Below are 15,409 nucleotides of genomic sequence, written 5' to 3'. Positions count from 1 at the left end.
TAGTGGTTAAGAGTGGTAGACTCGTAATCTGGTGAACCGGGTTCGTGTCTCCTCTCCTCCACATGCAGCTGCTGGGTGACCTTGGGCTAGTCACACTTCTCTGAAGTCTCTCAGCCCCACTCACCTCACAGTGTGTTTGTTGTGGGGGAGGAAGGGAAAGGAGAATGTTAGCTGCTTTGAGACTCCTTCAGGTAGTGATAAAGCGGGATATCAAATCCAAACTCTTCTTCTACTAAAGAAAAAATCAACCTGCATGACAACACAACCAGAAACTTTCAATAAGGGATTGTGAGTGGAAATCAAGGGTACTGATTATTTAAGTCTTTTAATTCAGACATTAAGTGTGGTGCTTTTGAGGATGCTAATGCTTCTACTGCCAACTACCAAGAGTGTCTCCCTAAACTCAAAGCTGTGTGCACAAAGTGTGTGTGCTGGGCTCCTCCATTTGGGATTAATGGATGTGCTGGTGCATTCCATGTGCACCTGTGATGGTCTAGAACAGGCTGTTGAGAATTTTTGACTAAGCAGAATTAAGAATTTTGTGTTGCAAGCTTTGCCTGGTTTTGCTTGGCAACAAAATATACCGTATTTTTCGCTCCATAAGACACACTTTTGTCCTTCTAGAAAGTAAGGGGAAATATCTGTGTGTCTTATGGAGCGAATGGTGGTCCCTGGAGCTGAATTGCCCAGGGGCCAAAAGAGGATTATGCTTTTTATTTTATAAAGAGAAAAAGGGGTGTTGAAAGAACCCCGCTCAGCAGCTGATCAGCAAGAGATCGGGAGAGAGATAAGAGTCCCGGCTCCCTTTCAGCCCTGCCCTCTTGCCCAGGCCTCCATTGTTGAATGTGCTGCAGAGGGAGGTTGTTTGTTTCCCCAGCAACATGTGACTGGCTGATTAGATTCTGTCTGGAAACTGTAGAAAAGGCTCCCTTTCCTTTAGAAGCTGCAGAAATGTGAGTTGAACCCCATTTCTGCAAAACCTTTAGCTGACCCTCAAAAAAACAGGGCTTTTAGAGGAGGAAAACCAGAAAATATTTTTTCCCTTGTTTCCTCCTCTAAAAACGAGGTGCGCCCTATGGTCCAGTGTGCCCTATGGAGCGAAAAATACGGTATTCTCTCTTCCCCAGTGCACGCTTGACAAATGAGACACTGGAAGACGAGTAGATGCTTAGATAATCTCAGGTTGTCTTTTATTCACTATTTTCCGCATTTCTGCTATGATCCATTCACAGTAGGACCTGAAAGACAGAATGAAGGATTTAGTGCTGCCAGCAAGCATGTATGATGTTTCGACAGTGAATTAATACTTCCTCCTCCTCCTCCTCCTCCTTTTACTATAAATACCATGACTCCTACATTTTCATTTAGCTAATAAATTAGTGGATGGTAGCCTTGTCTAGAGGGGGCAGGGACAAAATTGCTTTCTTCCCACTCTGTTATTGCTAAACCTGAAAGGCCAAAGCCTAGTCTACATGGAAAGTAGAATGAAATAGTGGAGAGGGTGGTGCCATTTCAGACTGCAAGTGCAGAATGCCATTCTTGAATACTATTCCACATAAAAAGCTACCTGTAAGCAGAATGCTAACACATCAGGGCCCTGCCCCTTTTGCATGGATTTTCTATTTGCAGAGAGATGTGGCTTCTGTTTGTTTGTTTTGGTGTAAAGGTAAAGGGACCCCTGTCAAGTCCAGTCACAGATGACTCTGGGGTTGCAGTGCTCATCTTGCTTTACTGGCCGAGGGAGCCGGCATTTGTCTGCAGACAGCTTCCGGGTTATGTGGCCAGCATGACCAAGCTGCTTCTGGCGAACCAGAACAGCACACAGAAATACCGTTTACCTTCCCGCCGAAGCGGTACCTATTTATCTACTTGCACTTGACGTGCTTTCGAATTGCTAGGTTGGCAGGAGCAGGGACCAAGCAATGGGAGCTCACCCCGTTGCGGGGATTCGAATCACCGATCTTCTGATCAGCAAGCCCTAGGGTCTGTGGTTTAGACCACAGCGCCACCCACATCCCTTGTTTTGGTGTAGGGGAGTATTAAAAATGTGTCTTACATCTGCTCTGAGTTAGTACAGGCTAGTCTTCTACCTCATTGAATGGCATCTGTAGGCACATTCTAACTTTCCTGAGAGTGAGCCCTACAGGAAGCATAGGGCTAGTATAGCTTGTGTTTCTGGGAGCCAGAAGCCATAATTTGTAAAGGAGTAGAAGGTTTTGTTTCTGGTCTTTTATCTCTGTCACTCTCCATCCCTTTGCTGCTAAACCACCTGCTTCAGAAGTATCTGATTTCTATAGAATTACTTGCCTCCACATCTGGACTCGATGACAGCCATTAGTTCAGAATTCTACTGTGGAACTGCAGAAAGCAAAAAGAGAATTACTAATTGACAATGCTGCAACCAGACGAAGTGTATTTTCTTCTTAACAATGACTACTAACTTGAGTGTCCCTGATGTAGAGGACTGTGAGCACAATGGGGTGCTGCTCACTCACGACTGTAATTGCATTTCTCATAATGTTGGATTTAGCTAAGTAAAACTGTTACACCACAATCTCTCTGTTTTTATTTATAAGCAGAATTTCTATACTGCCATATTATAACATATCAAGGCAGGTTGCAGCAACAAAATACAAAACACCATTAAAAAGCAATATATATATATATATATATATATATATATATATATATATATATATATAATTATTAAAGTGAATAGTTAATTGAACCCCTGCTAATAAAGGCATGGGCATAGCTGGGAGGGGGCAGCTGCCCCCCTAAATGAATCAAAATCAATACGAATCTGAAGTTCTGCTACCCCAACAAAAATCCTGGCTATGCTCATAAATAAAGGTATTCAAGAGATGCTGGAAAATCAAAAGCGAGGGTGCATCCTTAATCTCTGCTGGGAGAGGGTTCTACAGCATGGGAATGGTGACATTAAATGATGTACTCTAGCTGAGGCCAGCTAGGCCTCTGTAATCTGGGGGACAGCCAACAGCTCCTCTAGATATGTGAAGACCTTCTACCTTGTGGGTGGGTAAAGTACTGTACTTTCCACTACCCATCATGTTTTATCCTGACACAGCCATCTTTATCCAGCAGTTGACTTGCTTGTACAGTATGGGATGTCACCGGATACAGGTAAGGTGGCCTATATAATATGTGAATGGAGTGGGGTCAGCATAATTGAATACTGTCTTCCTCAACCCTTTATTGCAAATGAAGATACACACAGTACATATCTACCTTGGGTGCTGTGCACAGAAAATAGAGCCCCGTATACATTTTGGGAGCACTGCCCACAGCTTTGTTCTCTGCATGTTACTGGTTGCTACAACCCTCTTCTGTGGATTGGAATTTGCATGGGAAAGCTCTTATGAAACAATGCTGAAAGCATTGTAAGCAAAGTTCTACAATGAGTAATGCACTTATCTGGCTCCAAGACAGACTAAAAAAAGTGCAAGGAAGCATCAACTGCATTGGTTCTGCATAAGAGTTCACTCTTATGAAACAGCTTCATTCCTACTCGAGTCGTGGAAGAAACATTGAAACTGTCTTTTGACCCCAAAGGCACCCCACTAGTTAGCTATTGTTGTTTAAAGGGACCACTCAAACGTTGGAGAAACTTTTTTTTTTGCTTAAGCTTAGAGTACTGAGTGTGTGGCATCCTCCTTATTACCTCTGACATCCAGCCGGCACTCTATTTCAGCTTCACCGCATTCATTCACAGCCTTGCAAGTGTAAAGGCCTCCATCAAATGGGCTGGGCTTCCGGATTTCCAAAGTCAACACTCCGTGCTTACTAAACATGCGGTATTTGGCATCTCCAGAAAGGTCCACTTTGTTTTTGAACCAGAAGATTTTTGGCTAGGTATATGATAATATGGAAAGCAAAGATGAAGCATGGGGTGAGGGGTACCACCAACTGAGAGATTATTTTAACCACTGGAATACCTACATTTCTTTGAACCTTGTAAGAGAAAATGTTTCATCTGAGCAGCTTTGTTCCAAGGAATACCTTGCAAAGTAAAAATTATTGAAACGTGCAGCCAAAGAAGACTTGGGGATCTGCTGAGGAGGTGGTTCAGGCCCACCAATGCCTCAAAGAAGGGAGGGGAGCCCATCAGCATGAAAGTCCTCCTCTTCCGATTAGCCCTCTTCAGTCAACAGATGCCACAGAACTTCTTCATTGGCTGTATCCAACCACTTGCTATTATGCGTCAGTACTGTTCCTGGAGTCCACTCCAATTCCACCCCCTGTTCTTTTCCTGCTGCTCTCCACACAAGGTGTGTAGGCGCTCTGCTCTTCCTAGACACGTAATGTTGTAACCTGGCCTGGCACATGATAGTGAAGGGTGGGTTATAGTAGCAGCAGCTGGAGGCGGTTGGAGGATGGATGGCGGCTAACAGATTGAGGTTGAATCCTGACAAGACAGAAGTACTGTTTTTGGAGGACAGGAGGAGGGCAGGTGTGGAGGATTCCCTGGTCCTGAATGGGGTAACTGTGCCCCTGAAGGACCAGGTGCGCAGCCTGGGAGTCATTTTGGACTCACAGCTGTCCATGGAAGCGCAGGTTAATTCTGTATCCAGGGCAGCTGTCTACCAGCTCCACCTGGTACGCAGGCTGAGACCCTACCTGCCCGCGGACTGTCTCACCAAAGTGGTGCATGCTCTGGTTATCTCCCGCTTGGACTACTGCAATGCGCTCTATGTGGGGCTGCCTTTGAAGGTGACCCGGAAACTGCAATTAATCCAAAATGCGGCAGCTAGACTGGTGACTGGGAGTGGCCGCCGAGACCACATAACACCGGTCCTGAGAGATCTGCATTGGCTCCCAGTACGTTTCCGAGCACAATTCAAAGTGTTGGTGCTGACCTTTAAAGCCCTAAACGGCCTCGGTCCTGTATACCTGAAGGAGCGTCTCCACCCCCATCATTCAGCCCGGACACTGAGATCCAGCGCCGAGGGCCTTCTGTCGGTTCCCTCACTGCGAGAAGCAAAACTACAGGGAACCAGGCAGAGGGCCTTCTCGGTAGTGGCGCCCGCCCTGTGGAACGCCCTCCCATCACAGGTCAGGGAAATAAACAACTACCTGACATTCAGAAAAAACCTGAAGGCAGCCCTTTTTAGGGAAGTTTTTAATGTTTGATATTTTTGTATTTGGTTTCTGTTGGAAGCCGCCCAGAGTGGCTGGGGAAATCCAGCCAGATGGGCGGGGTACAAATTATTATTATTATTATTATTATTATTATTATTATTAATTAATGTCTAGGCTGACTTCTGGTCCTGAAATCTTGCAATATCAGCATATAGGCTCGCTGCAGTTAAGAGTATTTCACCTGCTCTTATTTTAGACCCCCCTGCTATTTAGCAGCTCTCCTCACACACCCCACCCCATTTCTGATCCAACTGCCTTTAAGCTCCCCCCCCCCCGCGCTTCAAAAGCCATATAATTTATTCAGCCAAGTCAATTGGAAGAATGGCATTATTTGCTCACTAAGGGTACCAATGTTCCCCTCGCTCACTTAACTGCATATTGAGAGAAGAGAAGTGTGTACCTTTGGGCTTCCTCTTACAGCACAGCTGAGCGTAGCGTTGTACCCAGAGATCACGGAGCGATCTGGAAGAGGGTGAGTGAATTTTGGGGCTTCAGAGAAATCATGTTCTTTGTAGTTGGGGGGTTTATAATCTGTGCCTGTAGTTTAGGGTGGGTAGAAACAAAGTCAGAAGCACACTTTTAATCTTGCCCATGATTTAACATTATTTTAAAATTGGCAGCTCAAATTGTACTGAAATATTAAGAACCGGGATGATATCTTCTGCCTGTCCTTCATGGTTTTTTTTTTTTTTTTTTTTTTTTTTAAGAAAAGGAACATCTAAGGTGTTCTACTTCTCTCTCTTGACATAGCGAGGCAGCAGCCTTTATTTAGCACATGGGTAGGAGAAGCTAATATGAATGGGTTGGGGAGCTCCAGAGCATTTCCCTTTTCCATCTGTGTTCTATCACTGCATCCCCCTTCATTCCAGGTCTCCTGCCCTCCTAGCTGAAAAAGCAAGAGGGCAGGAGACTCCAGCACTCTCCACTCCTAAATTCCTCTGCCCCCCCCTCATGCCTCTCTGCAGCACTCACTCACTTCCCCCTTCCTACTCCTTGATGCTGGCTCTCTTCTCCTTTTCCCTGTAGGAATGAATGCTGGCCATTTGGAGCATTTGGAGCATCAATAGGGCAGGGTCTCATCCGATTCCTACCCCCTGTTGGCTCTAGCCATTCAGAATCACACTTGTTTAAGGTCTCCTTGGCATGGCAGAAGGTTGGAAACTAGCTGTTATTCCTCCCACATCATGCTATAATGAGCTTTGGAATTTTTTGAAATTCTGCCATCTATATTTATGAATGATAAATTTCAAGTTCCAAATACTACCTTGCATTACAGATTATGAATTGGAATGTTTTAGCCTTGTTTGCATTTGCTGATTGCTGTGAGTTTGGCAGGCAACTATCAAAACTAATGGTTATTGCATGTTACTTATCAAATAATTTAAGAACAAAAAGTTCCATTCCATGTCACCTGTCAAAGACCAAATACAATGGCATGCTAATCATCAAATACCACAGCTTTTGAAAACTACCTTCCAGGAAACCTGAACCATTTCAACACATATCAAGGATCTTGTCCACTTGTCTCGTGTCTAAAAAGCACAGGTCTAAACATTTTTCCCATTACCCTACTCTTTTCCCATGGAAAACCAGCTCTTAGCTGTAAATCGGAGCAAATTTCAATCCAAATAAGCCCTGAATTGCCATTTGCTCTGAATGAGTGCTAAAGAGCAGTTTTCCCTGGGAGGGGTTAGAGGAGAAGTAGCAGCACAAGAGGAAGTGTGGATAAGTCTTTTATTAAGATAATGGCCGTGGCAAAGTCAATTAAGCATCCTATCTGCATGGCCAAAGGATTGACCATGTTGTCATAGGAACTACTAGCTAATGGTGCTACCCGAAGGAGGGAAGGGTCTCCCCTCCCCTGGTTGAATGCCATATCATCCATGAGCACAATAGCCCTTTCCCACTCTTATTCGCAAAAGACTTGTGTACAAAAGCACGAAGCTTCTGAATTTAGGGGTTGAGTATAGCTATCATGACTAGTAGCTATTGATAGCCTTATCCTCTATGAATTTATCTAATTGTCTTCTTTCTCATTTGAAATGAACTTTATTTGCACAAGAAACAGCAGGACCAGTGCCTTTCTCTCCAGGCAGTGCACATTTAAGTTCATTAAAAGTCTTTAAGTTGGTAGTTTCAAAACCAACTTTAAGCTTATGGTAGTGAATCCTACAGTTCAACTTTACACTATGTGAAGATTTATTTATTTATTTGCCACAATGTGCAAGTTGATTCTTCCTGAGCAAGACTTGATAATGTGCATGATAATATTATCTTTAAAAAGGCTTGCTACAATTTACCCAAAACAGATGTTAACCAAATCCACTTCTAATTTCCTAGAAATCTTATTAAACTGGCCACTTTTCCAGTCAAAGGCCAATCTTAGAAACAAGATACATATTTTCATTTGAAAATCAGTTTCAAATTGAGTCCTGTGACCCAACCATTTCTCAATTTTTAATTTACCAATAAGGCCCAGAGAACTTGATAGCTTTGCAAAGCCGTATAATTTGCTTTAGTTCTTCAGATCCCCTTCCTGAAAATGTCAGTTTAGGTACTCTGTTACCTGTTTTTTTAATGTAGGCAGAATTTTTGGTGATGGCAGCATTTTCACTCAACCCATACAGATTTTCACTGAAGACCCGGAAGTAGTACTCATTTCCCATGATCAAATCTGATGCTACACAATTAGTGCGTCGATAGTGCTCAAAAACCGTATACCATTCCTGAAATGAAATAATCCATTGTCAGAAAATCAGATCTTGTGAAGGTCACAGTCTGGATTTTTGGAACATTATGTTCAACACAGGCAGGTGAAATACTGGGGTGCAGCGGGGGGGGGGGGGGATAGTGGAAACAGTGAGATTTCCCCATCAGCATGACTGGCAACCCAGAATTCTGGCAACCGCTGTGTTAGGAATAATTTCTAATAAATCCAATGACTGCCACTGAGTATGTTCTTGTTTTCTCAGCAGTGCAAAAGGCCTCCAGTCATAGATGTTAAAGTCATAAATGTGGGATGTAAACACAGAGCAGCCAAACACAACACTCCTAGAGAGGACATGAAGGTAACTCAGTCCTCCAGGCTTAACTTCCTGTTTACCTGGACTGAGTTACAGGAACCAGAAGTAGGTGTGGTCTTACCTGGGAGGAAGATCCCAAAGAAGACTGTCCATTTTGCCTCGTCCTTTGAAGAAGCAGCATGCTATCTCTCAGCCTGCAGCTGAGAGAAGCAGGGGTGAAGGCTGTTCCCCTATGGAAGCAGCTTCACTGCATGTAAATACATTTACCTAAGTTTGTCTGCCTCCTTGTAGCCTGTACTGTGACTCTTGGATGTCCGTGAGTAAACTCTATTATATCTAATAATCAGCACTGTATTGTGTCTTTTTGCTTTTAAGAGGGAACAAGGGGAAATATACCAGGAATATAGCTGGCTTAAGCAAGCCTATGCAAACGTTTTCTGCTGTGTTTTAAAAGGGAATGTAAACTGCTAAGTTTGGAGCTTGCTCACACAAGCTGGGATTGAGATATATAAATAATATATACTCATCCACATTCCTAAACATTCCCACAATAAATAGGAAGGGAGGGAGTTTCTCACATCTTATATTTTTGCTTCTGCCTATCTTGTAATTGAGAGCTGGACCATAAAGAAGACTGATTGCCAAACAATTGATGCTTTTGAATTATGGTGCTGGAGGAGACTCTTGAGAGTCCCATGGGCTGCAAGAAGATCAAACCTATCCATTCTTAAGGAAATCAGCCCTGAGTGCTCACTGGAAGGACAGATCCTGAAGCTGAGGCTCCAATACTTTGGCCACCTCATGAGAAGAGAAGACTCCCTGGAAAAGACCCTGATGTTGTGAAAGATTGAGGGCACAAGGAGAAGGGGATGACAGAGGACGAGATGGTTGGACAGTGTTCTCGAAGCTACCAACATGAGTCTGACCAAACTGCGGGAGGCAGTGGAAGACAGGAGTGCCTGGCATGCTCTGGTCCATGGGGTCACGAAGAGTCAAACACGACTGAACGACTAAACAACAAAAATCTTGTAATTAGAGAAGGAACTGACAAACCACTCCAGTATTTTGCCAAGAAAACTCCATGGACATAAAAAGGAGAAGCTTTGAGAAGAAAGTGGGAGTTTCCGACTTCCGGCTGGCGACGCCATAGCGGGTGGTCGGGGCTGCTTCGGCTGCGAAGCGCCCGATCCATCCCGGGGGTTAGGAGCCGCGCTACCGCAGCGCGCGGCTCCGGTTGGGGTGCGGGAAGAGCGTCCCGCACCCTGGGCTCCCCGGCTGTGCCCGCGGAGGCTCCGAACCCTTCCCCTACCCCCCTGTAAAGGGGGAGTGGGGGTGAAGGGACAACGGAGCCGGGCTTACGGGGATATGCCCCAACCGGGATGCAAATGCGGCGGCAAAGCCCGCGGTGAGCGTCCAAGTTCTACCTGTGAAGAATGGAGCTAAAGGAACCCGGTGGTCGTGAGTAAATAATCTTGGCAGAAATCGTGTTTTTGGAACGATCCGGGGGGAAGGAGAAAGGCAGCCTGCCTCCCTCCCTTCGAGCCTAAGAAATTAACCAATTTGAGGGATTGCTGCCACAGAACTGGTTATAAAGTATCTAAAATCGATACATGAGACTGGCAAACTTTTTTCTTGGGAAGCTAACTAGCGGAAAATATCTCTATTTAAAGTTGCGGTGTTTGCGCTCCAGCTTAGGAAAATGGCGACGAACAAAGAGACAGGAGAAGAAATATGATACCCACTTCCTCCTCCTCTGCCAGTATGCTGGGTTTCGTCCTTGAACTGGTATTGAACTCTGGACTAACAGATGAACAAAGGCTCACTGCCTTGAAGGTGGAACTAATTTACAGAAAAGTCAAAGTCTTGTGTGGGGGTCTGAAATGGAACCAACTGCCCACAGAGGAGGCTAACAAAACTTTTGACACTTTGGAAGGAAATCTTGTCAAAGAGCTGAGAGGATGGATGGAAAGATGGGAAGAAATGAATGAGCTACTTCGGAGAAGAAATTCGCTTGTTGGGGGTGGCAGCCCCAAGGCGATGTTAAGATTTGCTATATCCAGTCCCCGAGGTGTGAGCTCGGGGGCCAGGGACAGAGAATTAAGGTATTTACAAGAAGAAAAGGAATGCTACAAAGAACCGGAGAAGCTGAGAGAGGGAGAGTTGGATACCTCGGAGCTCGTGGCAAGGAGAGCTTTGGACTGTGCCTGGATCTGTGGACGTTGGGAGAGGGAAGTTGCATGGAAGTTCAGTGCTGATGCCATCAGGAGAAGAAGAATGGACAGAGGGGGTGTGGGGTGAAGTATTAAGTAAAATCTAAAGCAATCTGTTATGGTATTTTGAAATCGGAGGGTGAACACTGTCAACAATAGTTTGTTTTATTATTTGTTTGAATATGAAAAGAGATATTTCAAGTTTTTATGTTATCAGCAGCAGTTCAAAGGATAGAAGAGATAGATTTGATGAGGATGATTTGTGAGGACTTATAAGGATGTAGTATAAATGAAGTCATTTTAAGTGGTTTAAGTTTATAGATTAAGATGATTAAGACTAAGATGAAGATTAAGATGAATGTTTTACTTTATATATATAATTAAGTTTAATTTTTTTTCAAATGAAGAGGTTAAAAAGTAGATTATGGATGTAAATTCGAAGGTGAAAAGGCAGGGGAAGTCAACTGTCAAGATTGGAAAAAGAAATCTTTTTTTTTTTTGTAGATGTCTAATTAAGAAGAAAAATCATGGCAATTTTTGTATAAGATGTGTAATTGTATTTGTTTTGTATGTGTATAAATGTAGGTGTGGTTAAGGTTGTATGTTGTTATAAGTAAAAATGTCAATAAATTCTTATAAAAAAAAAAAAGAGAAGAAAGTGGGAGTTTCCAAGGCATGCTCTGGTTCATGGGGTCACAGAGAGTCGAACATGACTAAGATGACTAAACAACAACAAATCTTGTAATTAGCTGGAACAGTTTCATAGATAAATATTCCAAGTGTGGCTTCTCAATTATGCTCCGCTTCTCTATTTTGTGCAGCTCCAAGCTAGTCACTTGTATAGAGTGCAATTGCCCAAAACCACCATTCTCCTGCTGACATGATTTTGAGAAATGGGCTAGGACTCAAGGTATTACGGTTTCACTGTACATACTTCAGGGTGGGTTCATACACTCATTCAGCCCATTACCCTTACCATTGTTTTTTTGTCTGCCTTCTGGACAGTGTATCCTGTGATTGGAGCATTGCCATCATCCTGGGGTGGTTTCCATTCCAGTGCAACATTGAATCCCCACACATCCACAATCTTTACATTCTGAGGAGGGCCAGGCTTGTCTACAGAAAGTCATACAAAAGGTATTCAAGATCTACCACTCAGTATCTTCAGCAAGAAAAAGGAGCAAGACTTAAATCATCTACTGCTAACTGATGGCCATTGGTAATGGACACACATAAAAAAAATGTTCTGTTAACTGAGCCAGTGTCCCAAAACAATATTGGCAAGATAAAGATCAATTACTGCAGACTGCTGTATAGATCAATACACACATACCTTCCACAGACACATAAGGTTGACATCTCCAATTAATATTGCTCCATTATTTGCTCCCACTTTGGGAATGTAGGCAACAATTTGCAAATGAATGGCAGCTTTTGTTAGCATTGTCATAACTGACAGAGATTCTCATTTATTGTAAACATGGTTGTTTGGAAGCTTAGAATGATTATAATTGGACATGACAAAGTGGAGGTCCACTTTCTCTTAAAATTCAGTCCAGCATATCATGGTTTTACTGTAATTTATATCTGAATCCAGAAGGCAGCAGCATATGTCTATTGGCTACATCCATTAATCCCTTCTTGGCAATACACCTGTCAAAGAAAGTCAGCTTTCTAACAGACTCTTCAAATGCTTTGTGAGTAATTCACTAGTTACCCCTGGGAATGTTGGATTGGGTTCTCAGCCTTCAAATGATATGTACACCACTTCACAGCAACTGAATCAATTCTTTCTGCCTTCATCTTTTCTGCTCCCAAATCATACAGATCTGTTATCATTGTTTTATATACATTAGAAAATAATAATAATAATAATATCACAAAAAATTATACTAGAAAGTTGATAGTACTGGCGAGGGACAAATGTAATCTGAGCGAAGCAAGCTTTGGACAATCAGGACTCTCAATGAGGATTAAAATTATACGCCATACTGCTGCAAACCTTGCCTGTTAACACTGAACTTGCAACTTCCTTAAACCAGAATTAGAGTCAAACTATGGCTGTGTGTGCAGATTACCGACCAAAAAGCATCTAGGTTGTCCCCCCCCCCCCCCAAATTCAGATTGAAGCTGGTTTGGGGAAAATCCATCAAAACACAGTATTTTGTAAGAAATGACAGGATATATATTTACCGTAGATTGTGGGAAATGCCGTGTTTACACTGTGTCCCAAACCAGAGATGGGAGCGTACTGGATGCAGGATAAGCAGGAGTGTGTAAACAGCCTACATGTGTGAATTTCATGGCTCCCAACATGTTTTTGCACAGGCAAAGGATTAGGCCTTTCACCCTGTACTATGGCTCTCATCCAAATCTGGCATCCTTATAGATATTTTTTTCACATTATGTATGTAGTTCAAATCTTATAGAGCAGCAGAAAGAAAGTCACAGTGCTAATCTTACATTGCTTATTGCAGCTGCAAGCTGTGGCATCAGTAATGTTAAGCAGGATTTACACACACACATGGAATAGCCTTTGTAAGAAATTTTAATAGCCAACTGGTTTTTATGGGATCTGAAGGAGAAAATGCAATTAGCTGAACTGATGCTGTTAAGCTGCTTGTGCTCTCTCTCTTTATAAATTGTGTAAGTGGCTTTTAAATTTTGTTCTGAAGTATTGCTGCCAAGCCTCCTGCTGCCAAAAAGGCTGGATAAAAATGGGCCACATTGGAGGTGGTGGCTAGAGATAATAGAGTTCATGTTTCTGTCAGTTGATACATTCTTGCAGTCACAGCTTTTTTTAATTCATTGTAAGCAGACGTTCATTGTCCTGGTACTGGGGAGTCACCCTTTGTGTACACATGGGTGTTCCCATTCATTTCACTGACAGAAGCTGCTCCATGCGTCCAAAAGAAAATATCACTTGACATTTGTATACAGCACTTTCAAGTAGTCAAATTGCTTCACATGCATGAACTTTAATCCTGACCTGCAGGTCCAATCAGGCTGGCCAGGCATCACTATTTGACTGGCAAGGCTATGCACACCTGACCGACACCATATATGGGTGGGGAGGGGGAAAGATGGCAGGTTGGAGGGGGGTGGCAAGCAGCATCCTGCCCACAATATTGCCCTAATTGGTGAGACTTTGAAAGCCCTTTCCAAGGCTGCTCTGCTCATTCAAACTGGCTTTAAACCTTGGAGGTTTAAACAAACAGCACAGATGGAAAGTACAAAGTCTCATTCTCTGCCCTGGTTTTTGCTTTGTCCACCTGGAGGCACTCGCAAAGCACTTTGTAAGCCCCAATGATCATCTGATCATAGGGTCAACATGCTTGCATAGGGCTATGTCTTTGCCCTTATGGCTTTGTTTGAAGCCGTGTGGGCAACCCTGCCCACCTGTTAACTTGACCTGGTGGAAGGAGATAGGGGCCAGATCCAGTTCCCCACTCCTACTGTAAGGTAAATCAACATACTGCAGATCAGGGAGGGGGGAAATTTAGGTTTAGATGCCTTAGGCCATCTAGTGGGTTCCTGGCAAAGATGATTTTAGCTCAGTCTATTAGCCACCATACAGCTACACTTGCCTTTTTTTGATAAGAACAGGAGCATTCCTGTGAGTACTTGAAGTGCTGTGCATACACCTTCACCAAATCCCTGCATTAAAGTGACTGTGTTTAAATGGGAAATTCATAAGACTCCAAACAGTTCCTTACCCATTATCTGAATGGCAATAGTAGCCTTATCTATCATGCTTTCTATTTGCACCTCTACTTCATATATTCCAGAATGGTGGCGCTCAGCCTTTCGGATGAAGAGAATGGTGTCTGTATTGCTGTTTCGAATTCCCACCTCCTTAGAGTCTATTGGCTGACCATCCTTTGTCCAGATAACTTTAGGTCTAGGTTTTCCCTGCAGAAGAAAAAATGGAAAGAAAAGCTACTGAGTACTTGGCACACAAAGTGCAAAGGAAGTCATGTTGGTCCATTCCAAAATACAGAGCTGGACTAAACTTTTAGTAGGACCAACCAAAACGTCACAATATAGCGAGCAAGCTTTTGAATTCTCCAGTGTTCTTCCTCAGCTTGGATGCTACACAAAGCAGGAGGGTAGGATAGGGAAAGCGGGCAAAACAAACAGAAAAGAAAACATTGGCTTGGCTATTGCCATCAGGTCTGTATTTAGACTCAATCTCAAAATGGTGTATCTGAAGAAGTGTGCATGCACACGATAGCTCATACCAAGAACAAACTCAGTTGGTCTCTAAGGTGCTACTGGAAAGAATTTTTGATTTCCCCCCCCCCCCTCAAAATGGAGTTTGCAGATTGGATTAGTCTTCTAGGTGCTGCAGGTCTCTGTTTTCCCTAGCAATGGCCAGCCCCCACTTTTGGAAACATAAAGGTCAGCAGTTACCCAGACTGAGCTGGATCTCTGTTTTTGTCTCCCCTACCACTTCCTGCTTTGCATAACATCCAGCCTGATAAAGAGTTCTGGAGAACTTGAAAGCTTGCTCACTATTCTTTGACATTTTGGTTGGTTCACATAAAGGTTACTGCCCAGCTGTGGATTCTTGTGTAGTTTGTGCCTTTGATCCCCTATTTCATCTGAAGAAAATTATTATTATCTCTTGTTCAACTATTCCGTTTTTGCTCACTCCCTGTATCACTCATTTGACACTTTTGCACACAGTAATAACACACACACATAAAGACATCAGATCCCTTTTATAACTGTCTTGTCTGTGACATGGTTGACTTAATAGTTCTCACCTATATTTGCTCCCTGAAAATATGTCAAAACTTCATCTCCACAGTGTGGTGTGGTTGGATGAGACAGCATATTTGTTAGTGTCAAAATACTGTCATTTGGGAGCTGGGAAAATGTGATTAGTCTCAAGCACAACTTTTAAGAAAAGCCATTTAAATCCTCCATAACAAGTGAGCAACATTTGATTATCTGAACAGACCTTAAAACGGATATATAGGTTTTGAAAAGAAAACATTGGCTTGGAAAGCA

At 43.2% G+C, this 15,409-nt stretch overlaps 1 protein-coding gene across 3 annotated transcripts in view; it reads right to left on the bottom strand.

Moving 5' to 3' along the window:
* Positions 1–1,167: 1,167 nt before the first annotated feature.
* MYBPC3 (myosin binding protein C3) overlaps positions 1,168–15,409 on the bottom strand; it is a 71,564-nt gene continuing 57,322 nt past the window's right edge. For all 3 annotated transcript variants that reach the window (XM_033148069.1, XM_033148082.1, XM_033148076.1), the window contains 7 exons: positions 14,110–14,305; positions 11,370–11,509; positions 7,727–7,886; positions 5,561–5,697; positions 3,683–3,869; positions 2,308–2,358; positions 1,168–1,238 (listed from right to left, as the gene is read on the bottom strand). In XM_033148069.1, coding sequence (XP_033003960.1) covers positions 2,348–2,358; positions 3,683–3,869; positions 5,561–5,697; positions 7,727–7,886; positions 11,370–11,509; positions 14,110–14,305 — 831 coding nt within the window. In that variant the 3' untranslated portion in view covers positions 1,168–1,238; positions 2,308–2,347. The remainder of the gene's footprint in view (positions 1,239–2,307; positions 2,359–3,682; positions 3,870–5,560; positions 5,698–7,726; positions 7,887–11,369; positions 11,510–14,109; positions 14,306–15,409) is intronic.

The sequence above is a fragment of the Lacerta agilis genome, chromosome 1 (assembly GCF_009819535.1).
Source record: "Lacerta agilis isolate rLacAgi1 chromosome 1, rLacAgi1.pri, whole genome shotgun sequence".
Classification (NCBI taxonomy): Eukaryota; Metazoa; Chordata; class Lepidosauria; order Squamata; family Lacertidae; genus Lacerta; species Lacerta agilis.
This window is presented reverse-complemented; position numbering and strand designations above follow the sequence as displayed.